At 43.2% G+C, this 27,452-nt stretch overlaps 1 protein-coding gene across 2 annotated transcripts in view; it reads left to right on the forward strand.

Annotated features, from left to right (window-relative positions):
- The first annotated feature begins 932 nt into the window (after window positions 1-932).
- Window positions 933-27,452, forward strand: part of LOC126260894 (paramyosin, long form) — a 192,240-nt gene continuing 165,720 nt past the window's right edge. The window contains exon 1 of one of the 2 annotated variants that reach the window (XM_049958342.1): window positions 933-1,082. In XM_049958342.1, the coding sequence (XP_049814299.1) occupies window positions 1,058-1,082 (25 nt within the window). In that variant the 5' untranslated portion in view covers window positions 933-1,057. Of the gene's footprint in view, window positions 1,083-25,552; window positions 25,740-27,452 lie in introns of those variants that run through there. The other variant, XM_049958341.1, reaches the window with a different exon arrangement.

Here is a 27,452-nt window from a genome sequence, read left to right on the forward strand (position 1 = left end):
GCCAGACTGATCAGTGAGTGACTGGATGCAAGCCTTCGACCCGCTTACCGATTTTACGTAAGACCAGAATTTCCTTGGGTTTTCTGCAAGATCTTTTACTAAGGTATGACGGTGGTAGTGGTTGTACGCTTCGCGCATCGCTCTTTTTATAGCAGCACGAATCTCTACTAACTTTTGCCTGTCCTCATTCTCCCGATCTTTCTTGTACCGCGAGTACAACTGCCTTTGCTTCCTGAGCATTCTCCGAATTGCGCTGTTAAACCACGGTTGGTCTTTTCCGTCCGTAACCCTCTTTTTCGGCACATACTTGTCCAATGCGTGATTTACAATGTGTTTAAAATTTGTCCATAGTTCTTCCACATCCATCGTACCGGAAGTAAATGAAGTCGATTCATTTGGACAGACTGGTTTATCCCTATCACCTTTCCTGTAAATGCAGCACTCGGTTAATGCGGCAGAGGACTAACGTGCCTTGAGGCACTGGACCGTGGCCGACGGTCTCTACTGGAAAAAACACGGTCCTCAAAACGTACTATGACGCATTGATAAAGGTTTGAATTCACGGGAAGTACAGGTTCATCGTATTATGGATTCTCTATACAGTGACTATGTGGTCTCTTTGGCTTTCCGCCACTTTTGCTTCTCGGATTTACGGGTGCCGTTTCTATTTTTCAGTTTTTTTTTCTTCTTCTTCTTCAAGCACGTCCCGCGAAGCGCGGTAAGTTGTAGTGAGCGCTTTGCCGGTGAGTTTATGGGGCAGTGGCTGGCGTTTCACGGTGCTTCTTTGGCGAGGCTGTCGCTGGGGCGGGTATCGCGGCCATGCATCTCCCAAGGCTGGCCGTCCAGCACACAATGGGCTTTCGAGTTATTTTAATCAGGCCTTAATTACAGAGAGAGGACAGGAGCGCCCCGCGCCCCACCAATAGCCGGCTGCCGCCCAGACCCCTCAGTCTGCGTACGCAGCGTGCGTGAGCAGTGCGTGCCCAGCCCAGCGCAGTGCCCAGCCGCCAGCCGTCGTCCGTCCCTGCGTACACCACCCTCTGCCACACACCGCACAATGGAGGCCTCTGCATCAGAGCTCGGTAAGGGAGCTCTGCCACCGCTAGCGCGTGCAGACGGCGCCGCCACTGGCTACTAGCTGTTACATAACTTACACTTAAGAGACTGCGGGTGATAAAATTCGCCGCCCACTTGTTGCTGGCGCGCGTTCACGCCTCGTTGCCCGGGAAACCGAGTCGGCCACCTGTTTGCGTTGGACGTTCTCCATGCCTTCGGACTCTCGATTTGCAATAGAAACCGAGATAGGGACTTGTTCTTCCAGTGTTACGCACTGGTCTATTACTATTAACCTTTATCTTCCACCTGTTTTTACGGAGAATATTGCTTTCGATCTAACAAGATCATATTCAGATCTATATAGCTATAGCTGCTATGCAACCTGTCATGTCCAAATTCCTGAAAGGATAAACGCCGCTGTTTCCAGAGAAAGTCTCAGGCAAAAGTCCCGTGTTCGCTTCTCGGTCGGGCACACAGTTTTAATCTGCCAGGAAGTTTCAATGCTGTGTTGTGTACATTACGACTCTAAACTCTAAAACTTTTTCATACATTCACGTGTTGCTAATCACATACGCCCATACAATTAGTGTTGGCCATAAAAACTGTGTAACTGAGATAGTGTTTCATAAAACATAATTTGCTTGTACGTAGACCGTAAGTCAGTACCGCTAATAAAACTGAAAATGTAACTTGTTTCGTTACATTCTTCACTCTTGTCCTGTTATGGCTAATACAAGACATGTCCAGCAATCGCGATGCAGAATAGTGTAGCAGAATGTTTAAAGCTGATGTGTTGACTAGAGTACGATCTTCAGTTAAAATCCCAAATATTCTATTACGAGTATTAGTAGCCTCTCCCAAAGTTTTGTTGTTGACTTTTGTTATTTCAAACTCAAAAATGCGTGCAATGAATGTAGGGCGCTGTTAGCAATCGAAGCGACGTGTGTCAAAACTGTATTGAGTTCTAGCCAACACAATGGATTAAAAAACTAAAATCAAAACCTTTTTCCCATCACAAATTTCGATAGTTCACGATACATTGCGCCACCTGCTTCCTGAAGGATAAAACATTCTGTCCATAATAAATTTTGTAACAACCTGCAGAAGCAGTACTTAGACGATGCCTTTTCTCAACAGCATTCATGTTACTTTCATTTTCTGTAAATAGTGCATAAATAAAAAGTATTGTGGCTTCCGAAAATTAATTACAGACTTCAAATAATGAAACTTCCGCTGTCTTTAATTAAAGAATTTTGTTTTGATTCCTATAACATTCGGTAAAATTTCTAAATTGTAACCAACGGCGAGCGTATATGCTTACCGCTCGATAAAAACTAGTTTGGTTGTAGCTGACTGGGTCTAGTGAGTACCATCCAACACGAAGTCACCAATTACTAAACGACTAAATGTCTGTGGCACACTCGGATCGTTATAGATAAAGAAGACATTTGCAAAGCGTGCGTTATTGGACGCCTTTTTTCGCACTGGCCTTCGCTGCGTGTATCAGGATAGACTACTTACGCTGTGCAACGCATATAATAATATACTGTATGACGGAAGCAGAGAAAGAATATTAAGGCGGCTTCGACATCTAGGGCATTACAGAAGGCACTCGGCCTTAAATGAACAAAAATATGGGATGAAAACATGTTGGCATTTCTAAAATAATCAAACCACAGTTTAAAGTGGACTCCAAACTACAGAAGAAGCACATATTTTTCACAATAATTAGTCATTCTCAGAGGTGAAAGATGCAGTGAATTAGGGAACGAATCTCAGGACTTTCTAGGGATTTTATGGTCTGACACATATTCACTGAGACAACGATCCAGGCAAGCAACGTTCAACATAATGGTAAGGGCGTATCTATCTAGGAGGAGAACGAAGGTCGCATGCGTCGACTTAGCGGTATAGAAAACTTCGCTCACTTTCAGTTTCCTGGTCTCCTCGATGACATGGTTTGCAGAGACTTGCATAGAACTAGTACATCAGAGTAAAATGCTCGGTTTATTAGATTACTTTGCGATCTGTGATGAAACATTAAGGTCCGTCTGCGTAGATCGGAAGAGAGGGATCCATTTGTCAGTTCAATATACGTAGTGGGTATCCAAAATCACCTCGAAAGCGAACGCGGGGTTCTCGTTTGTCAGGTAATGGATTTGACATCAGCCATACTCTTACAAATATGTAACGCCACCAGCTTAGAAAATAGCGTGAACATTGTAGGGATAGCCGGCCGGTGTGGCCGTGCGGTTAAAGGCGCTTCAGTCTGGAACCGCGTGACCGCTACGGTCGCAGGTTCGAATCCTGCCTCGGGCATGGATGTGTGTGATGTCCTTAGGTTAGTTATGTTTAAGTAGTTCTAAGTTCTAGGGGACTGATGACCACAGATGTTAAGTCCCATAGTGCTCAGAACCCTTTGAACCATTGTAGGGACATCCGTTAGTGAATACTAAGCTAAACTGTTTTACGCCGTCTAAGAAGTGAATAAGTTGCTAACTGGTAGTGATTTACCAGTGCCAGTGACTTTTAACGACGTTTCCTGTATTAGATTCCCAGTGACATCTTCCGATTTTTCCTGCTGTCAAACTCTCTGGCTGTCGTCGACTCACCGTGGAGCAGCGAAAGGGAGCGACGTAGCATAGTGGTCACCGCAGTGCAGTGCGGCGGCATACTAGGGAATGGCACACGACTTCTCGTCGTATGCTATAATTTTCTGGTGTTACTACAGAAGAAGGTATCGAAGGGAGTGCTGATGTGGTGAGGCAGTGGGACTGTATCGTTGTCAGTCAGCGCCACGACCAGACTCTGAGTTACTTTAATTATTGAGAAGTTTTCCCACATCACTTCAAGCTCATTCTGTGCGATTCTCTGAGAAGGGTTCCCGATAGCTTGTTGCCATGTTTAGTCCAGCTGAGACGAGTCAGGTGGCTAGGATGACATTGCACGTGGATTCGGGAGGAGCGCTAGTCAGTTACTCGTCAGACAAATCCGATCCTCGGTTTTGATTGGTTTCACTAAATTTTGGCATATGAATGCTGTACAGTTCTTTTAACACGGCAAAGAACGATTCCGAAGACCATCACTGTCCTACTAAGCTGGTCCTCCATCTGTAGTGATCTTGATGGTAGATAAAATCCCAAATTTCCTTTTTTATTTATTTATTTTTAATCAAGATGTTGCTCGTGTGTTTTTCTGAAGACAGAGGGCAGATATGGAAACGAAGTAGTTGAAAAGGGGTTAGTGTGACACTCACTCCACGTAAAAATAAAAGCAATTTCAACACATTTGCACATGCGAGTGGATAAATTATTTAGCAGTGACTGCACAGTGGCTGGCGGGGGATGCTTCGAACCAATATTCACGACTTTCTGCCCTTTTTCATTCCGGTTTGTTCGCGCCTTCATCTCTATTTTACTCTTCTAATCCTTATGTAACGTATAGGACGGCGCCACTGGAACTGTTGCACAGCTTTTCACGGAAATCAGATTTCTAAACCTACCCAGCAGATTTGCGTAATAACGACGCCGCATTTTTTCTTATAATTCTCACTGAAGTTCCGCGAATAAATGTATTACACTTTCATATTGTCTAGGCCGACTTGTTACGATCACAGCAGCGTGTCTCAGTGTTCGTTCAATTTCCGCGTTGATGCTTAGTTGGTAAGGACTGCAACTGCTTGGACGATAGTTTACGATTACTGATTACGTATTCGTCCCAGTCGTATCTGTTCTTAATATTACATCTAAATATTTGAACAACGTGAAGTGCTTCAAAGATTCCGCATTAACCTTGTAATCGGATATTATTATGTTCTCCCTATTTGTTAAGAGCATTTTGTTTAAAGAGAGACATTATACGCTAAAGCAAGTGGACATTTTGCCCACGGCTGCATTTCTTAACTATCTTCAAGTACGATCTATTTTATAGACACGAGCAGCGTCACTAAAGAAAAATGTATAATCTTATAAATCGTTTATGCTTATGTAGAAAATAATGTCTTCTTGTGGACACGTCCTCTTCAGTTTATGTCGAACATTCGCCGTCGACTACAACGCACTAACTACAGTTAGTGATAAATCCAGAGAGGCAATCTTATATGAGTGAAAATACTCCATGCGCCAGTATCTTTGGACGTTCCTGTCAGAGATTAATATGCAGTGGTTTCATTTTCAACGAACTTTTACACGTATCTGTAGGAAACAAATGGATGGGAAGAGTGCGCCACGAGACGGCAGACGGTTGTCCGCCGCAGTCCCAGCAGGAGGTGTCCCCGCCTGCTCGGGTTACGCCTCCCGGGGCCGGCGGTTTAGTTTGGACTGCCGCCCAGCAGCTCAGCGGCAGGCAGGTGACTGTCTGCACGCACGGGCCAGAAGTGTGCCCGCATCTAAACCATCTCCGAGAGAGAAAGCGAAAACACTCTTCGCCATTACTTTCACTTCTTTCTGTACCAGAACCGTTTATTTCCAGTTAGGACCACGAGAAAATATTAATAACACATTTTTCAGTTACATGGTGACGTACGGTGCTCGAATACGTGTAGTCTTCAGTATAGTAGGTAGCATTACGGATTTGTCGTAATCCAAAGAGCAGCCATTTCGGAGATAATACTGGACAACGAAATACATTTGGAGGATAACAAGACAAGTTATGACGACGGTAGATTTGACAGGCGTCGTGGTAGGCAATGGTAATGTGCACCAGCACGTAGTAGTTGCGGCACAAATACATGTAGTAATCTTTTTAGCCCACCAGTGTTTCTACTGTCTGATGCTGTCCTCCATCAACTCCTTTTTTGTTCTAATATTTTCATCTCTATGTAACTGCTACAAGCAACAAGCTCTAAAATCTGTTTGGCATATACTTGTCTTTGTCTGCTGCTACTATTTCACCCATCTAACACCTTTTCCAGCGCCAGCTTGTCTGTTCCAGGATGCCAGATATCCCAGTAACCAATCTCTTCTCTGCTAACAGTCTTCCATAGACCTCTCTCTGCTGCTAATGCATTTCATGGTTTATCTGTCCACTTCATTTTTTTTAATTCTTCATTTTCACCACGTTTCAAATGCTTCCAGTTTCTTCTTTCCCGAGTTCTCCATGATCCACTTTTCACTGCCTGACACTGCTGTGCCCCGTGATCCACGTTTCACTGCCTGACACTGCTGTGCTCCAGACTTACTTTTTGAGGAACTCCTTCCGAACTTGGATATTCTATTTATTTATCGTTCACAATTACAGCCCATTATGTGGAAAGCTAACATAGGCCATACTACTCACATTTTTGTGGATAATAAATACCTATATATTAATTATTTGCTCTTAGTTCTTACAAACATTACCAAAAAATTGCTAGTATTGCAAAAATGCTTGTTCGAGAACTAGTTTCTGTCACCACAAAACTAGTACAAACCCTTTAACCAATTACCCAATTACTGACTCTGCAGTTTGTGTAAGTGGCGATCAAAGTTTTTCCATTACAAGGCTACACTAACTTCTTGCCTGCATGTCGATAGTTATATAAACGCATTGGAGTCGCGCTGGGTTGTCTATATGCTGCAGCAACGCCCTCAAAGGGAAACTTTTTGATCCTCCATTACACTATAAATTTTGTTCTATTTATTTTCACGTATGTTTATTAGATTGCACTTGAACTATAAATGGTTGTTTTCTCTACTGAATCCGCCCTCATACCAGTCAGGGTACTAGCTATCGGGGCCGCGCGGGATTAGCCGGGCGGTATAAAGGCGCTGCAGTCATGGACTGTAATGCTGGTCCCGGCGGAGGTTCGAGTCCTCCCTCGGGCATGGGTGTGTGTGTTTGTCCTTAGGATAATTTAGATTAAGTTGTGTGTAAGCTTAGGGACTGATGACCTTAGCAGTTAAGTCCCACAAGATTTTACACACATTTGAACATTTTTTTCAACTGGCTATTGGGTGCTGGAGTCCTTAGGCAAATGTCAGCACGTCAACAGCGTTTCCACTGTTACAAACTACTCTTTCATTCACTGTAACGTCTTAGAATCCACACTTCCGTAATCACTAGCACCAACATGATGGAAAGTCTTCAACTTCACTCCGTCATGAATATCTGATACCAGTAGGACTCTTTTCTTAACGAAACTTTCTTTACCTGCGACTAACTACTTGTGGGTGTATTCATTGCTTCGGCCATTCACGTGTAATCTTAGTTACTAGTTAGGAGGATCCTTTCACTTCTTCCACTTTCGTAGCGTTCCCAACATAGGTTTTAAGAAAGCCGTTATTTTTCTTACTATTACCCTCATTTCCTGTGTTCACCCTTCAACGATGTTCTGTGCTAAGTATACCGTCCATTGCTTTCAATAGCTCCACAAGTTTTCCTCATACTCAACCAGATGATTTAAGCAGGGCGATTTATTTCATAGTTATAAGAAAAAATAAATTGTTATCCGGTTCATTGCAAACAACCTACAGCGCTATAAGTATTTTAACCATTTATAGTTATGCCTTAAATCGATAACACTCCGGGGAGATGCACGAAGCAGATGACAGGATCATCGAAGCCATCTATAGTCTAAATTATCGAAAGATGTTTTGGACTTTAGTTAAGTCATGTCTCGCCTTTGGCGAAACTGATGCTGTTTTGGGGCCCCTACGTAAAGTAACTGACTTCTGCAGGACGGAACATTGTTATATTTGTATTTCTCCGCCGCTCTGGCGCAGAGGGATCAATCATAACCGACCGACTGCCGTGTGATCCTCGGCCAACGGCGTCATTAGGTTGCGTTATGAAGGGACGTGAGGGCCAGCATAGTGCTCCCTTGGCTGTTTAGGTTTTGCAGACTTTAGAACCGCTACTTGTCATTCAGATTCCTCCTCAGCTGCCATCACGACACTGAGTGCACTCAGTTTCAGTACTACCAGCACGGAAAACTCTCTGACAGTACCGGGAATTCAACCTGGTCCCTCCAAATGGCAGTCAGCCATCCCAACCGCTCAACTACGGAGGCAGACATATGTGTGTAGTTGAATGCTATTCCAGTCACGAATTTATTTTCATATACATGCATATGATGCGCTTCTGAATGCTGCATGAAATCATTTAGAGCAAACGAGACTGTACAAGTTACATAATCCACCAGACAGATATCCTCCAGTACTCTATAAAATTCTTAGATTCTAAGGTAAACATTGAACTTTAAATTCTCAGTCGGCACCTCACTTACTGTACGTGATTTCGAGCATCATTCAGAGGTGAGTCAAACGTCTCTGTAATCTATTTTATTTCTTACTTTTAGACAAATCATTTCACTAAACATTTAACCGTTTCGTCTTTCAATTTTTTTATTTCATTTCTTTTTATTGACAGTTAAATATCACACCAATGTAAATTTTGATGCACGAAATAATTAGGCCTTGAAGAGATGAACATTTTAATACATCATTTACATAGCTAGGAGCAGCTGCTGGAAAAATATTTGTTTTTCCTCAAATCACTAATTAAGTTTTTGTTAATTATCCAGATTACTTTCGGAATTAAACCACTTTTTTCAAAAGTAGACTCGCGCTGGTCAACCCCAATTTATCCATTTCCCGCTCTTTTTTGGCTATGAAAATTCGGACAAAAGTACATTTTGTAATTCCTAGGGAGCCTTATTTCCGTTCCGGTCAAACATTTGACCGAAACAGAGCACAATCGGCTGCTCAGTGAAAGTGCCTGAGCTAAGCTCCACCCCATGTCTACTGAATCTTTCCCCGCAGCCAGAATGCCACGGAAAGTGAAGCGCTGAGGGTCAACGTGGGGGCCAGGGAGAGGCTACACAGTTTAGGAGAGTCCAGACACCGCGACGTCAGAATAAATTCCGAAGTCCTCACACAGTGTTTTGTAGTGAGCGAACCCTCGCTGCCTCTTTCCGCCCGTCGCAGACACTAGTTTGGGCCGCCCCTTGGCAGGTTTCCACGACCGTGGGCCACGCGCCAGCACCCGCTTTCGCCTTCTACATTACCCCTGCAGCTCCACAACCGTCTCTACCGACAAATAAACTGGTTGGCAACCGATACGCATGGTAGAATAAAACGCATATCAAACAAACTTGCAGGGACTGGGGAAACATCTTCCATTACAGTGTTGGTCAGAGACTGCCTTCGGCGAGCTCTAAAGATTCAGTATGAAACTGTTCTATGTATTCCGGAGTTATTGTTATATTGTTGCTAAAAATTAAAAATAAACATAAAACATAACTGCGTACTTTTGTGTAGTAAATTTTATTTTATTCTCAATTATGGTTTGACTTTCCTGTACAAGGAACAAAACAATGTCAATAAACTTCAAGCAGACCCTATCTTCAAACTGAAATATGTCATAGTGAAAACTAAAATCGTAATACTGTACGTGACCTCTGTCTTGTTGTGTGTGTGAGTGTGTGTGTGTATGTCCGTGTGCGTGGTATGAGTGTGTGTGTGTGTGTGTGTGAGAGAGAGAGAGAAAGAAAGAGAGAGAGAATTACATCGGATTATAAACTATATTTCTTCACTGCAACAGGTATATGTGTTTAAAAAAAGGAAGCGTGATTACGCTTCAACAGACCTACATCATCTAGGTCATTGCGATGGAGCTCTAGTTCAGCCGGAGCAAAGATAATGGAAGTTGATTTAGTTACGTGTTCGGTGAAAACGTCCTGTGACGGGGAGCGTGATAGTAGTTTCCAAATAAGATTTATTCTCTCACGGAAAATGTGGATACATGTTTGTTATTTACATAATTAGTCTTTAACTTTAATATTAATCTGCAGGGTGCGTCAAAAAAATGTATACACACTTTGAAGCGTCATAGAAAATTTATTTTCCGTTCTACAATGTTAAATTTCTGGAAATGGAAAGCTTAAAGTCGAATTGGAAAAATAAATGTACTTTGCAAATGTGATTAATGTTCAAACTGGTGGCCTTCAGCATCAATACATTTCTGAGTACGAGTCACCACTGATTCCGTACATCGTACCGAAGTGTCCAATGAGATTTCTGCACACATCGTCTGAATCTCATTCCAAAGTGTGTCCCGGTTTCGTGGTTTACGTTTGTACACCTCATCTTTTACTGTGCCCCATAAGAAGAAATCCAGCGGCGTGAGGTGTGGAGAGCGTGCAGGAAACTCGATTGGTCCCCTGCGTCCTATCCACTGGCCTGGCACATTGTGATCCAGGTATGCTCGCACGTCCCTATGATAGTGCGGCGGGGCGCCATCTTGTTGGAAATAAAACTCATCATTACCGTATAATTCACGAATGGCAGGGAATATGGAGTCAGCAAGCATTGTTAGGTACGTTTCTCCAGTAACAGTACCTTCAAAGCGGAAAGGCCCAATGAGTCCCCTTGCAGACAAACCACACCACACATTTACACCAGGCAAATTCACAGCCTTTTCAACTGTAATGTGAGGATTATCTGCAGCCCAGTACACACAATTGTGCCTATTGACAGTTCCATTGAGTTTGAATTGGGCTTCATCCGACCAAATTATGCTACCCATAAATCCCGATTCACGTTTTACCATCTCCTGAACCCATTCACAAAATTCTAACCTTCGATCTGGATCGTCATCACTTAGCTGTTGCACCAGCCTCGTAATGTACACACGAAACTTTTCAGAATGTGTAGCACACTACTAGCACTTACATTACTCTCACGTGCCACTTGCCTTGAAGATTTTTGAGGCGAACGCTGAAACAGTTCCAAGACCGCAGTTGTGGAATCATCACTTGTACGAGGTCACCCTGATCGACCTTTATGCATATCACACACTGTTCCATGAATTTAGAATTTGTCTCGTAGATGTGTAATAGTTAACCTTGAAGGTGGTTCTGTACCATACTCACTTCTACACTGTCTTCGAACCGCAGCTACATTCTCAAACTTCCAGTACCACTTAATTATCTGCTTCCGCACTTCAAAGCTCAAACGCACGTCCGCCACGTTGCAGATACTTCCTTGCCACTGCTCACAGATATTTAACCTTGTAGAACGGGAAATAAATTGTCTATGACAGTTCAAAGTGTGTATACATTTTTGAAGCACCCTGTACAACAAAATTTAATAAATATATTCCAACCAGAAACATTGTCGATTCAAGGATTCAACTAAAGGATACAAGGACTTATTGCGTGGAAATGATTTCAGTTTTAGCTATACGAAACTTTAATTGTCCGCTAGCACCATTAATTTACACAGGAGGTACGTAATCAAATATTTTTTATGTCTGCATCTTTCTCTGAGAGACTAACATTAAAGTGTGGTTGTGAATGCCATTTTTTTCGTAGTGTAGCAGCTATCTATGCTAATTTTATCTTCAAACTGTGACTCGTTTGTCACAAAAAAAACGTCGTAAGACAGTAAACTTATTGTGGGACCGTCGGTAGTGTAACTATCTTTTTAACAGCTGACCACGCAAGGTTTCAAGACGCACAGCAGATGTTATCCAAACCGCACTTCCCTTTACAACGTGTATTTTGTGTCTGTGTGTGGAACTGTAGCAGAACATATTTCATATTACAATAGTCAATCTAAATATGAAAAGTGCTGCATATTCCTTATGCTTTCCTCACTCAAATCAAGAATTACCACACAGCGCAATTGTTCCTGATCACACGCATTTGAGAACATCTGCAATATTTTCCCGTGTTCTGTTGTCAACGAGGATGATAAATTGTGCTCCGTATAGAATTCAATGAACACCATATTTACCAAAAACCGACTATTATTTTTCTGTATATTTCGTTTAGTGTTGTATCTCTATTGGGCTTGATTACGATGGTTGTATCATATGTTGCCAGTGTGAAATTTATGTATAACAATAACTTAAGCCCTCCCTATGTCGAACATGTGGATCACTAGTAGAACATTTACTCATATTATCTTGAAAACCAGAAACTTCAAGTTTCTGTAAAAAAATTCTAGGACCAGCAGAGTCGAAGGCTCTAGGTACATCACAACTTGGTTGTTCAGATAATTTCAAACATGGCCGTTAAAATGATACATCGCATTTTCAGTGGAGAGGCGTTCTGAAATTCGCCATGTTGTACTTAAAGGAACTATCTATGTACTCATCCGAACCTAAATCAAGAAGGTCCACACTGGAGTTACATCCTTTCTTTTCCCAAATATAAGTCGAATGGCTTAACACCTTCTAAAAACTCTAAAAAATTTCCTTTCTCTATAAACGTTGAAAGCGATATTCACGCATTTAATTATTTAAAAGCTGTGAACGTGGTGATAGGAGCTGTGGTAATTCGTAGTTACTATTTTTCCGTTACTTTCGGATGACCCAGTGAGGTGGCGCGAGGACTAATACTCCTTAATGGTTCTTCTTCGGTTCCTCTAAACCAGTTGAGCTATCGTGTTTTTCGGACTATAAGACGCACTTTTTCTTAGAAAAAGTGCCTCAAAAATGCGTCTTATAATCTAAACTGATATAAAAATGTCCAGTGTTTAAATTCAAATTCCCGCCAGTCTTAAAAATGGCCATGTATTCACGCCGCGGGAACTCTGTCTAGCAACATTGGATTGAACTGGCAGCACCAGTGCACTGAGCGACGAACATGAGTTGTGATTCAAAAGCTTGCTAACACTGTCTCCCGCCCCGTCCTCACAAACCCTGAACACTGCCTAGCCCATGACGCGTCACTGGAGTCTACTGTGCCAGTGATCTTCAATTGAAAGTGATTTGTGTTATTCGTAACAATACATTTGCTAGTAGTTAGATTCGTAATGGAAAAAATAAAAGGTATTCATACGATGCGGGCTATAAATTGAAATTACGAGTAATAGCGCATGCAGAAGAACATGGAAACAGAGCAGCCGAGCGTCATTTCGGCCTTCCATCAACAGAAAAAAAAAACCATTCGTGATTGGCGGGATAGTAAAGAAGAAATGAAAAAATGAGGAAGACTAAATGTGAAAACAGAGGACTGAGGGCAAAATAGCCAAAACTAGAAAATGACGTATTGAAATGTATTTAAGTGCAACGTCAAAACGGCATTGGAATTAATACAAAAACGATTCAAATACACACTCTTAAGCTAACGCTACAGTGGAACTTTAAGACTTAGAGTGGACTTGTTTGGTGCTACATGTTTAAGCGTACAAACGAAAACCAAAATATCTCAGAAAATGCCATAAGAGTATGAACGGAAAATTTTATTTTTCCATCGCTTCAGTATTCAATATCGGAAGAAAACCAGTGTGAAACTAAGCTAAGAGCGAATAAGGACGAAACTCCCACGAGATTTGATGTGTCGAGTAACAGAACTCTTCCCATGAAAAGTGCTAAAACTGTGATTATAAAAACAAATGGACACAAAAATTCACTACACTGTTATTCTTTCATGTTGTGCTGACGGTACTAAACTTAACCCAACGAATCGCAAGCGCAAAACAATGTCAAAATCTTCTTAAATACCGCCAGGTGTTGTTGTACGTGACAAAGTGTAAATGGACGAGACTGTTGTGGAATGAAGGATTAACAGAGTGAGGGAGAGAAGGAAAGATGCTTCATGGAAGAAGAGTTCTCTTCTTGTGCTGTATCTGTTTAACAGTTATTTGAAAGATTCTATGAAAGAGAAATTTTGACGGGGAAATACAGAGCTTGCTGGTATTCCGAGAGGACTTACTTCACAATTGCAGCCTCTTGATGTCCCGATAAATAAACCATTTAAAGTGTATATGGGGGAGGAATGGAACAAGTGGTTGATGGATGAAACCCAACATGAATGCAATCCGAAGGGATCTTTAAAACGAAGTGTGTCAGTGGGTGTGTCAGTGGGTGAAACAGTCGTCGTCTAGCGTGAGGATGATTATTGTTAAATCTGTCAAGAAGTGCGGCATAAGGAACGCTCTCGATGACAATGAAGACCATCTAATATTAAATTTATGAAGAGGACAACGGTGACTACGAAGAGGAAGACGAATAAGAAGAAGAAAAAGAAAAGAAATAATATGAAGAAAGGTCAGGTGACGATTTTCAGGGATTTTTAAAGGTCAATTTGGTTTTCTAAACAAAGAAATTTTTTGTTTGGATATTCAATCTAATAATCAAAATGGTAAACATTTTATTTAAAAAAACTGCCTAAAAATTAAGGTGCATCTTATAGTCTGTATCGTCTTATAATCGTCTTATAGTCCGTTAAATACGGTATGTGTCAGGATGGATCATTGAAAGAAGCAGCGACCGCATTCAGATTCATCAATGTTCAGTTCGAGGTCGCGCTCTGCCCTCAAAGATAGCTTTTACGATGGGTTGTTAAATAACAATCCTTCGTTGCTTGCAATTGAATATACACGTTTGAAAAAATTTTTGCTCAAGCGAAAACAAACTCTAAGACACCGAATTCATTATCGGGAATTTAATAAAATTAAGTAAAATTGTGTGACACTTTTGGCTGGTAGATACCAAGGGTAAGTTCAAGCTTTTAACTGGAAGGGATTTCGTCGTCGTACACGTCGTCACTTTTCCTCCGGGTCATGGTAGTGATGTATCGTAAGAGCACTTCTTTACTGAAGGACAGGTAAAATTGTCCTCAGCCCGACGGTGCGTTTTAACACTGCAGTATTGTGTTAGGCACGTTCCTATTAGATATGGTATGCCTTTCCCTTCCTCTGATCTTTGAAATGACCTACACATCCAGTTATTGGGGAATATACGGTCTAATGCGGACCCCGAATCATGATACAGTTTGGCATTTTTCACAATAACAAATCTTACGAGTGCTGAGAGCAACCATTAAGTGACACAAAATATTCTCGGTAGGACGCTGACCCAACTCCGGACCTCAGATCGTAATTTTGCATTTAACCACTACCAAGCTAAGACTGTGGTATGTGCGTATAAAATACAGTGTGGGGGGGGGGGGGGGAGGGGTGAAACTAGGTGTAGAGACCTCAAAGAGCACCAAGCAGCCAGCAAGTTAGATGCCCACATCTGGTTGAGTCGTCACCGTCACAAGCGACCCATCTCCTCGCTCCATAAGACACTGCGGAGAGATTGAAGTATTCTAGTCATCATAAACCTCCTCCTGCAAGTCAGATATCGGGGTGAAAGCTGCAGTCCCCATCCGGACTCAGTCCGCGTGATTTCACGCCGAGAACCACTGGGACACCCAATTAGCCGTGGCACCTACAAAGACGAGTATAGTGAGATAACAAGTAAAGAAAATATTATGGGGACAAGTGTTGGGATCACAGACTAAGTTATTACTGTTAATTAAGGCTCATGTGAGACTGTCACGTGAACCTCTGAATGGTTAAAGGACACGTGAATCTCTGAATAGTAAAAGACATCTTATTGGATAGACAGAGCTCGAAGTTCCTCTGGCGTATTTGGTATCCGTTACTCTTTCGGTATTCCGGTTGACGTAATCACGACCAAGCCACTAATACGACGTGACGAGACAGTACCATTGTGGGGAAGAGAGTCAGCGTCTCGGCAGCTTTCGCTCGCAAACCTCTTGTCGACACGGAAGACGTTTAAGGCGACCACATCACAAGATGACAATGGGAGGCAACTACTTGGCAGATGAGTGCAGGCTACGACCCCTGGCAGGTATCACCGATCAGAGGCCGTTCAGCTATGAATCATTGTCCGCTTCTCGGACAAGTCGTCTTCCTGTTTGGTTAGTACTATGAAATGTCTTTACTTCAGACTGTTGACAAGAATTTGGTGCTTCACTTACTATGACTAGCACCGAGCCGGCCGAAGTGGCCGTGCGGTTAAAGGCGCTGCAGTCTGGAACCGCAAGACCGCTACGGTCGCAGGTTCGAATCCTGCCTCGGGCATGGATGTTTGTGATGTCCTTAGGTTAGTTAGGTTTAACTAGTTCTAAGTTCTCGGGGACTAATGACCTCAGCAGTTGAGTCCCTTAGTGCTCAGAGCCATTTTTGAACTAGCACCGATAAGGCGGGGCGCATCAAGTGATTATCGGATTTATTATCTTTTTATTTCTAAATTTTAACTTCATTTGCAGTTTTTCTCCGAAATAAGACTCACATCTCTCGTAAGTGCACAAAAGAAGATTCGTCTTTCATTAACTGCGGTGTATAAGTTTCTCACATGCATTGTTTACGGATTTTATTGTCACGTTAGTAATTATTATACGGAACTGCTTTTGTCTGTTTGTTTTGTTACATAACACGGATTGTCTTTTTAGTTATCGATAAACTTTTATTTTTAGGACTGACGTCGTTCGTTAAAGTCTTAGCGGTGGATGAACAGGTAACAATCCAATCCTGTTACTCTTGAGTCATCATCATGTGTGTAATAATGCGAAAGTTGGATGGCTGTCGCCGCCCCATTGTCACCCTTTGATATTGCTACTCCTCTTGTGGTCCTCGCACCATAAACACCTTCATGCTACGAGGCTTACAACTTCGCGTCATTATTCCTACACTACGTTTGCTGAGCTACCTTCACTCATCCTTTCGAGATGTCCGTACCAGAATAATATATCGTTTACATTTCCATTTACTGTTAAATACTTTTTGGTATTTTTCCTCTGATACATCCCACGAGTTCCAAGAAGCCCCACACCCCCAGAAGCAACCATTATTTTAGGTATGACAACGTATTGCACCTGGACGTTATTAACTGTACTTATTAAAGGTCTCAGATTCGCCCTATTATGCTATTCTCAAGTGCCAGCTAGAAAGAAATAAAAATAAAAATAGTATATTATACATTGGAGTGCTTACATATAAAAGCCATGTATACAGAGGATCTGTATGTGCACCATCGTGCCTCATACAAGGCTTGTACAGGCTTCCTCAACAGTTTTTGACAATTCTTTAATACTTCTGTATAGACGTTGAGAGACATGGGACTTGATTATTCGCCATAATTTGTCTGGCGTGGTAAGGTTAGGGCTTCGCGTGGTCGCTTCACGGCGGTGGAGATGTTGCTGAACCACACTCAATCTAGCGACATTGTTCATCAAGGGAGTTACGCGACTTAACAGGAAATTCTGCTGGAGCTCCGTCCTGCAGTAACTACACATGATCCATAATTCCATTCCTTTCCAGTTGACATATTAACCACGTTTCCAATATGTCCAACTAAGAATTTCCATTCACGTACCGTTTCAAAAAAGGTGGCGCGGACACGTATCGTGATGCTATCCCAGACCAGATTTTATTTTCTTAGTGTGGCCATGCGTTGTTCGCTGTGGTAGCTGAAGTTCAATTGCTATTTCGCGAACTGATTTCAGCGGAGACTGCTCATTTAAATGAGTGCCTGTGTCATTGTCAAGAGGAGTACAGGGACTTATCAGATACCCTGTAGAGACGGCACCACACTTCTTCCGACTGCATTTACACGCTAATCGACGACTGTATGTTTCTAATATTGTTATGTCTACATTATATTATTCCAGACTATTTTTCATCATATGTTGCAGAGACGAATTAAAAAAAGAATGAAAATTAAATAGAAAATTTAAAAAGACACCTGAGACTGAAGCCTGAAGTTAGATTTAAGTGATGCTATGCATGGTTTTCTTATCAGACCGGAACTCTGCAATAAACGAAATGACATGCGTCGCGAAAATATGAGATCACTTCCCCGTCCCGCCATCCACGTTTAGATTTTCCGTAGTTTCCTCTCAACCGTTTACGGCAAACGCCGGAATCGTTCCTCTAAATGGAGGCAACAGATTTCCTTCCCCGTACTTGTCTTTTACGAGCGTGTGGCACATTTATAATGACCTCGCCGTCGACGGCTCTTTTATTTATGGGCATTTGAAATACATTCAGTGCATCGTACTACATTTGATCATTAAAATGTATTTGTGAGCCTACATACAGCGCATATACAGGCTCACAATAACACATCAGGGTAACAAGCAACAAATATAATTCTATTTATTATTAATGAAACGGTACATATTACTAATTAACTGATAATAGAGTCACACATTTAGATTCGAATATCTCATGCAATTCGTTAAATCTTTCGATGCGAGGACAGTGTTGACAGTTTTTTTCAGTGGGCGTAGTCTCTTGCACAAAGTGACTTGATAATCCTGATACTTCCCACACGAAAACACCTTCTGATGTCGATTCGCGTGAATAAGTTGCAAAGTATTTAATGGTTATCCTGTTGAGGTGACGGGAAGTTTCCGTGATGGAAGTCCATCCTTATGATGAACGCCAGGAATCGTCTGCTGTATGTTCCATCAGTAAAGCATGAACTTCCGAGAGGGGATGGCTGTACACTGTAAACAAGCGGCTTGTCTGCCGTCGTGTTCTCGTCACTCTTCTTTTGAAGCGCTATATACGCTAGCTTTAAATTCAGCTATATGTACCGATTAATTGCGTAAGTGGCCTGTTGTGTAATAAAAATGAACTACTACCATCATCAATTAAGTAAAGCCCTAAACTATTAAGCTATGCTGCGATGTATTAATGTTTAGCTCCAAAAATAAATTAGAAACGAAATTCGACCACAAATATATAACGAAATAGTCACAGACACACACACTTACTTAACAAAGGCGCAGCATTAAACAGTAGGTAATCTTTCAACAAGGATCTGTCGCAAAAATTATATAGTGTGTATGTTTTCAGCTTATAGCCAAAAGCTATGCAATAACGTTGGTTCCTCGCATCTGTAATCACTGAATATATACTTGAAAGCAATGCTTTATTCGAAACACTTCATTAAGCTACCTAGATTATAATACAGCTTAAAAACAAAATCCCCATGTACTGTTGCAAATAGAAACCCCATTGCTATGACGTGTTCCACAGGACATCTAACTAATATACAGCATACAATACACTGTGTACTGTACTCAGAAAACATCATCCTTCCAGGACGGCTCTGATGACTTCCCTTGCACGACGTGTAACCTTAATCCATGCAGAGAACAGAGTGTTTGTTAATTGCGTGTAATGTTAACACATGATTAATGAAGTTAACTGCTCGTGTCGTATCTGAGCATAGATATGACAAGTCTTGCAGCGACAAGTGTGGAGAGTATTTCGGCACAGCATGTTACGTAACATAATAAATTGAATGACACGGAGAGGACAAAATACTTCAGAGAAAATACGGGACAATTACACACATACCACATTTATTTATTTATGTATTTTCAAAAAAGTGCAGACATTCCATTGCTCACAAGCAAGTTTCTGGAGCATAGTAAGTATATTACATGATCTCAGTCCACCACTTCTAGCAAGACAATTAATCATTTGTCATGCACGAAACGTTGATAAACTTGAATCTATAACACGATGGTTTGAAAATATTTTACCCGGTCCTACAATCAGATTCCATTCCAAAAACAGTAAGCGGACTATGAAACTTCATTTCACCACGCGGAAGGATACCTTGACAAGTTCTATGTGTCGAGTGATCGCTAGATAACCGTGCAAATATTTGGAATGTGCAACTGGTATAAGTTATACGTCGCATGTTAGAGATTACAACAAGCAATTTTAAAGAACTCGCCCATAATCTCCAACATTTTAGAAACTCAGAACCAGCTCGCATCGAAACCAGACAAACCAAGAAGGAGAATAGCTCAGGTTTCCTCCACATCACACATCAGGAACAGACCCCAGGCCCAGAATGGCGAAAAACCTTCCTCGAAATTAAATCGCCAAATTATATCGCCTTCAAACCCGCGAACGTTTCCCAATGGCCCATGCCGCAACATGTCTCCAAACATACGAAGTTCATCAGTGGACTCACACAGAGACCGCCCAAAGAACTTATTTCTAGTAATCGAAGCTGACCATACCACAGATATACAAAGCATTGCAAAGATAAGCTCGCGATTTAGGGAAAGCAAAAATAGATACTGAAATTTGGGGTAAGCAATAGCCCGTCGTGTGCTGTGCCGTCTTTGAAGAAGTCACTTATTAATCTTGTTGGAGATTCAGGGAAATTCACTGATCAGTTTAAGACAATACTTCGGCTCGTCCACATTTGCAATGTTCACCGTATTACAATGTGGTTAACATTATAACTGTTTAACAAATTAAAATGTGAATAACACTATTGAGTGGAATGATCCTCTTAAGTTGCGAAATTCCAACCGTGATCTCGCTTCTGTCGAGACGAGGACAGAAGAGATCACTGAAGTTTCGCACCGCTCCAACTTAACCACCAACAGCGTCCCGTTCATGATATCCTTTCAGTGCAGTGCAAACGGCTCGGCAGGTAGGTCCCTACTCCACGCCATGCTACATTCAGACCGTAACCTTTGGCACGAGTGAATTCCCCACGTTGCCTAAATGGAACTTGCTCTTACACTCAGTGATAGCTGCACAACCGAATTTCAATAGCTTCTTCAGTATATCTTCATGGCTGGAATATTGTTTCATTCTTGATTTATACCGTATGTTCTCCCAGAGAAACGCAATCGTCGGTTGTTACAGATCAGCTGGTTTCGAGCACCTGTCTGCTTTTGACATTCACAGCAGCGGTACGTAACGGTTTGGGATAGCGAGCTTCTTTCGAAAAGAATCATATTTACGCGCGCTTTTCTGAGGCCTACATCGTCTCGCGGCAATCAATTAGCATCTGTGCTTTTATAAGCAATTGAAACAAGTGACTCACGTCATACGAGGTGTGTGAGAAAAGTAATTAGACTGACGACACTGCGAGCGGTCTGGCAACGCTGTGTTGTTCTACTCGTGTAACCTGGTGTGTTCATGTCTTCCAGATGCTCAGTCCGAACTTCAGCTCTGTACAGGCATCACGTGATTTTTGGGAGCGCCATCAGTGAAGTTGTGTTTTTGTTGTGTGTCATTATAATGGAATAGTGGAATTTAAAGCAACGTTATGCCATCAAGTTTGGTGTTAAACTTGGGGAATCCGCAAGTAATACCTTTGAAAAGTTGAAACAGGCCTATGGGGAACATTCCTTATCAAGAGCACGAGTTTTTCGAACGCAAGAATCATTTTTGGGAGTCCGAGAACACGTTGAAGCTGAACCTCACTCGGGGAGACCTTCAACTTCAAAAATCAACCAAACAGTCGGACATATGCGTGTTCTTGTGAGATCAGACCGACGTTTAACAAGTATTATGGTGGGTAATCCGTTATACTTACACGTTTCCACCGTACATCAAATATTGACCGAAGATTTACACATGCGAAAGATTTGTGCCAAAATGGTGCCGAAAAACCTCAAAGCCGAGAAGAAGGACAATTGAAGAAACGCGTGCGTTGATCTTCTTAAAAGATCTGCCAATGAAAAAAGCCCCGCTATTCACCTGATCTTAGTCCTTGTGACTGTTGTCATGGTGTGCAATGGAGAAAGACATTCACTGTTACACAACAGCAGGTTTGGATTTCACAGATGTGCAATACTTCCAAGGTAGGTGCAAACCACTCCCTGTCGGCTGGTGAGATGCATCACCTCATATGGTTTCCATGTACTCGTCCTCTACCATCAGCATGTACCAACATATGTGACACTCATCAGTCTAGACGACCCACTTCTATTTTCAGAGCATCACATGGCGTTGTTTCTGAGGTGTTGCTAACCTCGAGGCTCTGTTATGTTCCGTGAGAAACCTTACTTACATGTGAATGGTATTCCCCTCTCAAGGGCTATAATTATCCAAAAATGAATTTTTGAGAGATCTACAATACTTTGTCCTTCATTGTGAGAGTCCACCATAGTCGACCAGTCGAGGGCACCCTCTGAAGTCAACATCCTGCTTCCCTCGGCAGCTTGGAGCTTTCATTGGCTCGACACAGTTCTCTCCCTCTCTCTCTCTCTCTCTCTCTCTCTCTCTCTCTCTCTCTCTCTCTAACTCTATCCTAAATCGCAATGGTCGAAACATCGGATTCTTGTTTCCCACGTGGCCAACTAGATTTATCCCCCGCGATCTACCTAAATAGATTAAGGAGAATGCCGGGAATGTTTACTTTGAAAAGGACGTAGTCGCATTCCTTCAACTTTGGTTCTTATTGTAGTTCATTCTCAAACGTATATGTAGTTCTGTCAATGATGCTGAAGCGTTTACAGCATCACAACTGACTTACGACTGGTTGTCACGACTGAACGTCCACCGGCTCTTGGTTAGTCATTGGTGTTGACATCTCTTCTCTGAAATCTACGAATCCTTCACTATCCGAAACTGAGGTTCTCATGCACCCAAAATATTCTTAAGATCAACTCGGTAACGATAATTTTCGTCTGTTCTTTTTTCGAATATAGTTTTCATACATTGCACTGTCTTCTGTTATCATCATGACAGTATCTTTGCCGGCCGCGGTGGTCTAGCGGTTGTAGGCGCTCAGTCCGGAGCCGCGCGACTGCTACGGTCACAGGTTCGAATCCTGGATGTGTGTGATGTCCTTAGGTTAGTTAGGTTTAAGTAGTTCTAAGTTCTAGGGGACTGATGACCATAGATGTTAAGTCCTATAGTGCTCAGAGCCATTTGAACCATTTGACAGTATCTTTGGTTATATGTTCCCGCCTTCTAGCGACAAGTTAAGTTTCTCTTATACTTCCCAAGATATTCGATTTACTTGGCAGCCGATCATTCAGCCCACGTTCACAAATGAACTTACGAACTTCCTGTAATTGTTGAACTGTAGGGCTCTATGTACTTTCTAAACGTATATATGCCTTGGATTCACGTTATCCTTATATACATGTCGGATCTATTTTCTTTATTAAAACGCAGATTCTGAAGCTGGCAGTTATTTTTTCGTGCCCAAGGAATAAAAAAAAGTAGTTATGATCAATTTCTTCCTGAGTATCAGTGAATATTGAAGAAAAAGATTGTCGGATATCTCTGCAGAGAACTTTTGCCTTAACTCACAGTTTAATTCTCAAAAACAATCATTGCTATTATTGTTCGGCTCTGGTATGCTCTCCAAGGTATAATCGGCGCATTTAGCCAATTATGAGTGGGGCGTACAATTTATGGTGGAATCCAGGGCATGTACACTCCTGGAAATGGAAAAAAGAACACATTGACACCGGTGTGTCAGACCCACCATACTTGCTCCGGACACTGCGAGAGGGCTGTACAAGCAAAGATCACACGCACGGCACAGCGGACACACCAGGAACCGCGGTGTTGGCCGTCGAATGGCGCTAGCTGCGCAGCATTTGTGCACCGCCGCCGTCAGTGTCAGCCAGTTTGCCGTGGCATACGGAGCTCCATCGCAGTCTTTAACACTGGTAGCATGCCGCGACAGCGTGGACGTGAACCGTATGTGCAGTTGACGGACTTTGAGCGAGGGCGTATAGTGGGCATGCGGGAGGCCGGGTGGACGTACCGACAGCGTGGACGTGAACCGTATGTGCAGTTGACGGACTTTGAGCGAGGGCGTATAGTGGGCATGCGGGAGGCCGGGTGGACGTACCGCCGAATTGCTCAACACGTGGGGCGTGAGGTCTCCACAGTACATCGATGTTGTCGCCAGTGGTCGGCGGAAGGTGCACGTGCCCGTCGACCTGGGACCGGACCGCAGCGACGCACGGATGCACGCCAAGACCGTAGGATCCTACGCAGTGCCGTAGGGGACCGCACCCCCACTTCCCAGCAAATTAGGGACACTGTTGCTCCTGGGGTATCGGCGAGGACCATTCGCAACCGTCTCCATTAAGCTGGGCTACGGTCCCGCACACCGTTAGGCCGTCTTCCGCTCACGCCCCAACATCGTGCAGCCCGCCTCCAGTGGTGTCGCGACAGGCGTGAATGGAGGGACGAATGGAGACGTGTCGTCTTCAGCGATGAGAGTCGCTTCTGCCTTGGTGCCAATGATGGTCGTATGCGTGTTTGGCGCCGTGCAGGTGAGCGCCACAATCAGGACTGCATACGACCGAGGCACAGAGGGCCAACACCCGGCATCATGGTGTGGGGAGCGATCTCCTACACTGGCCGTACACCACTGGTGATCGTCGAGGGGACACTGAATAGTGCACGGTACATCCAAACCGTCATCGAACCCATCGTTCTACCATTCCTAGACCGGCAAGGGAACTTGCTGTTCCAACAGGACAATGCACGTCCGCATGTATCCCGTGCCACCCAACGTGCTCTAGATGGTGTAAGTCAACTACCCTGGCCAGCAAGATCTCCGGATCTGTCCCCCATTGAGCATGTTTGGGACTGGATGAAGCGTCGTCTCACGCGGTCTGCACGTCCAGCACGAACGCTGGTCCAACTGAGGCGCCAGGTGGAAATGGCATGGCAAGCCGTTCCACAGGACTACATCCAGCATCTCTACGATCGTCTCCATGGGAGAATAGCAATCTGCATTGCTGCGAAAGGTGGATATACACTGTACTAGTGCCGACATTGTGCATGCTCTGTTGCCTGTGTCTATGTGCCTGTGGTTCTGTCAGTGTGATCATGTGATGTATCTGACCCCAGGAATGTGTCAATAAAGTTTCCCCTTCCTGGGACAATGAATTCACGGTGTTCTTATTTCAATTTCCAGGAGTGTATTTCTCTATGTTCCATTAATGGGATATTTTGAACAGGAATAATTGCAAGACTTAAGCAGTGTTTTGTCTTATATTTTCACTACTAGCTGTCACAATACCTGTGGCTGATGTTAAGCTATTGAAGTTTACTCGATACAACGATGTCTGACTTAATCCACTTCTTCCGTAAACTCAATCGGATCGATATCCAGTTACCGTTTATAGAGCGAAACTCTTTTTGTTTCTTTCACATTGCCTCTGTTTGGCATTATACTTACTCTGGATTGACTCTTCAGATACTACAACCTGTTTGTATACTCACTACGTGCAGCAGTAGTAGCTGCCCAAATAGAGCGAGACTAACAGAGAGAGAGCATAAACACTATTTCTCGTACAGTGTTGCCATTATTTTATCATCGGCTGCAAAATGAGATTTCATTTCCAATTTTGCCTACACATTGTAATTTTACCATGGAAATCGTATCTTCTCATCTTTTGTAACGTTCGGCCCGATAGCTGAGTGACGGATTGCCGTCCTACGGGCCCGGGTTCGATTCCCGGCTGGGTCGGGGATTTTCTCCTCTCAGGTACTGAGTGCTGTGCTGTCTTCATCATCATTTCATCCCCATCCGGTTCGCAGGTCGCCCAATGTGGCGTCGAATGTAATAAGACCTGCACCAAGGCGTCCGGACCAACCCCACGATGGGCCTCCCGGCCAATGACGCCAAACGCTGATTTCCATTTCCATCTTTTGTAACGGATTCACAGGATAAATATATTTCACTGTGAATGGATCTGACGTCTACGCATTCCGCGAAACAAAAAGAGGTCCTCACTTACCTACCGTCCAACCATTACAGCACGCCTTTTTCTATGGCAGAAAATTTAACATACAACATTTTAAGCTACTGTCAGAAACTATGAAGTGCTCGACTTGGCGAAAATTTGTTCAGGAAGTGTCTGGAAGATGCTAGCCTCTGAGAGCACGCAGCAGCAACAGAGCAGCCGAGAGGTCAGTTGGCAGGTAGCGCTCTTGGCACTGTGAGCCGCGAGCCGTGAACCTGTGGCCCGGATCGCTCGATCGGAATGCGCCGCCCAGCCCCATATGTCAGGGGCTGTCGGGCGTGCCGGCCACACTTCGACTGCGAACGCTGCCGGGGCGCACAGTCTGCTGGCAGAGCCCGCCGACGCACCACTGGACACCGACCACCGACTCTGAGAGCTGCCATGGCGCCCAACAACACCGAGACCACGCTCCGTAAGTCTACTCTACTCTACTCCAGTCCAGGCCACACTCGCTCAGCGTGCGAGATAATGATAGAAAAACAACGTAGGGGGTTCGCAAGACTTGACACATAAAGTGAATCTAAAACATAACTGATGTAGGTTATTACCGGGGGATGTAAGTTCCTGATGCTTACAGTGCAGCAACTGAAGTCGGTATCTGATGGTTTAGACGGATGGTGTTCCTCACTAACGACGTTAATGTCTCCTACTTGTATACGCAGCCAAACAGAATGTGCACAGACGGAATGGTTTGATGTTGATGTGATGGAGGCGCTTTTTCAGTCGATTGTGATTTGCCATGATGGAAAGCATAGCGACTGAGAGATTTCTTCCGCAACTCATGTTACCATGCCGCAATGTCTCCCTCTTTGTCCCCCCAACCCCTCCTTTCCCGACGATATATTTTGTGAATGTTGTGTCCCAATGGCACTGTAAGTAGTTTCTTCACAAGAACTGTCAGCTTTTAGGTTGCCTGGTCTGTCAATACGCGCTTTCAGGCAAGAAGTTGTGATGTGCTGTCAATCTACACTTATTGCTCGTTGTGAGATGGGCTGTTTGTTGGTTACCTGCCCCCTCTAAAAAGTAAGATTGGGTTTAACGTCCCGTCGACACGGATAACATTAGAGACAGAGCGCAAGCTCGGATTGTATCAATGATGGGAAAGGAAATTGCCCGTGCCATGTCAAAGGAATTTGCCAGAGCGATTTAGGAAAATCACGGAAAACCTAAATCTGGATGGCTGGATGCAGGTTTGAACCCTCGTTCTCACCAATGCGAGTCCAGTGTGCTAAACATTGCGCCACCTCGCTCGGTACCTGGCCCCTCGAAATCGTGTAACTGGCTCCGGAAAGATAATTGTATCGCGGGTTGCATACGTGTCAGGCTAACGTACGGCACAACACGTCGGTTATCGTTAGCGGAATGCGTATGCATTGTAAAATGACTCTGTGTGTGTGTGTGTGTGTGTGTGTGTGTGTGTGTGTGTGTGACGAAATAACCATTTTTGAATATGGATAGGCATAAAATTTTAATTAGTAAGCAAAGTTAAAATAACGGAAAGCACAGCACGGAAAGTAACATATATGTTTTCAGTCTTCATCTCACTACGACTTCTGCGCAGAACATATAAAAAATGAGTATTAGCGTCTTCTGTATCAGTGCCACGGTAAGGCACTGTAAAGAAAACTAGGATTAGAATAAAAAATTAATAGTCTTGATAGTGACCGGACTGAGCAACTCGAGTTATATTACATTTAGTAATATGCAAAAGATTAACATTAGGCTCTCTGACAACTCAGAGTTGATCACCGACATTGCATATCAGCCACAGTATAAGGAGGGTATAATATTACCTTGCTATTGTAACTATTCTCCTTCAAAGATTCCCGTGGACGAAACCTGAAGAAATTCTTATGGGTATCGTTGGAGAAGAACGACTTCTTCAAGATTTATTTGCAGAACTATTCCGACGTGTAAAGCACTCAAGTGCCTCTACGTGCAGAACGCACATCTATCAGAACTCACCTGAAGCAAATACTACGAAGAACAAATGATTGGTGTCACCGCAGTATGCTTCCTCGTCGTCACCACATCCTATGCTAACCGTGTTTCCAGATATACAGTAACAGCCCAAAGTTTCAGAGTACCAGTCTGCAATTACAAGCCAATGCAACAAGAACAAATA

The sequence above is a fragment of the Schistocerca nitens genome, chromosome 5 (assembly GCF_023898315.1).
Source record: "Schistocerca nitens isolate TAMUIC-IGC-003100 chromosome 5, iqSchNite1.1, whole genome shotgun sequence".
Lineage (NCBI taxonomy): Eukaryota > Metazoa > Arthropoda > Insecta > Orthoptera > Acrididae > Schistocerca > Schistocerca nitens.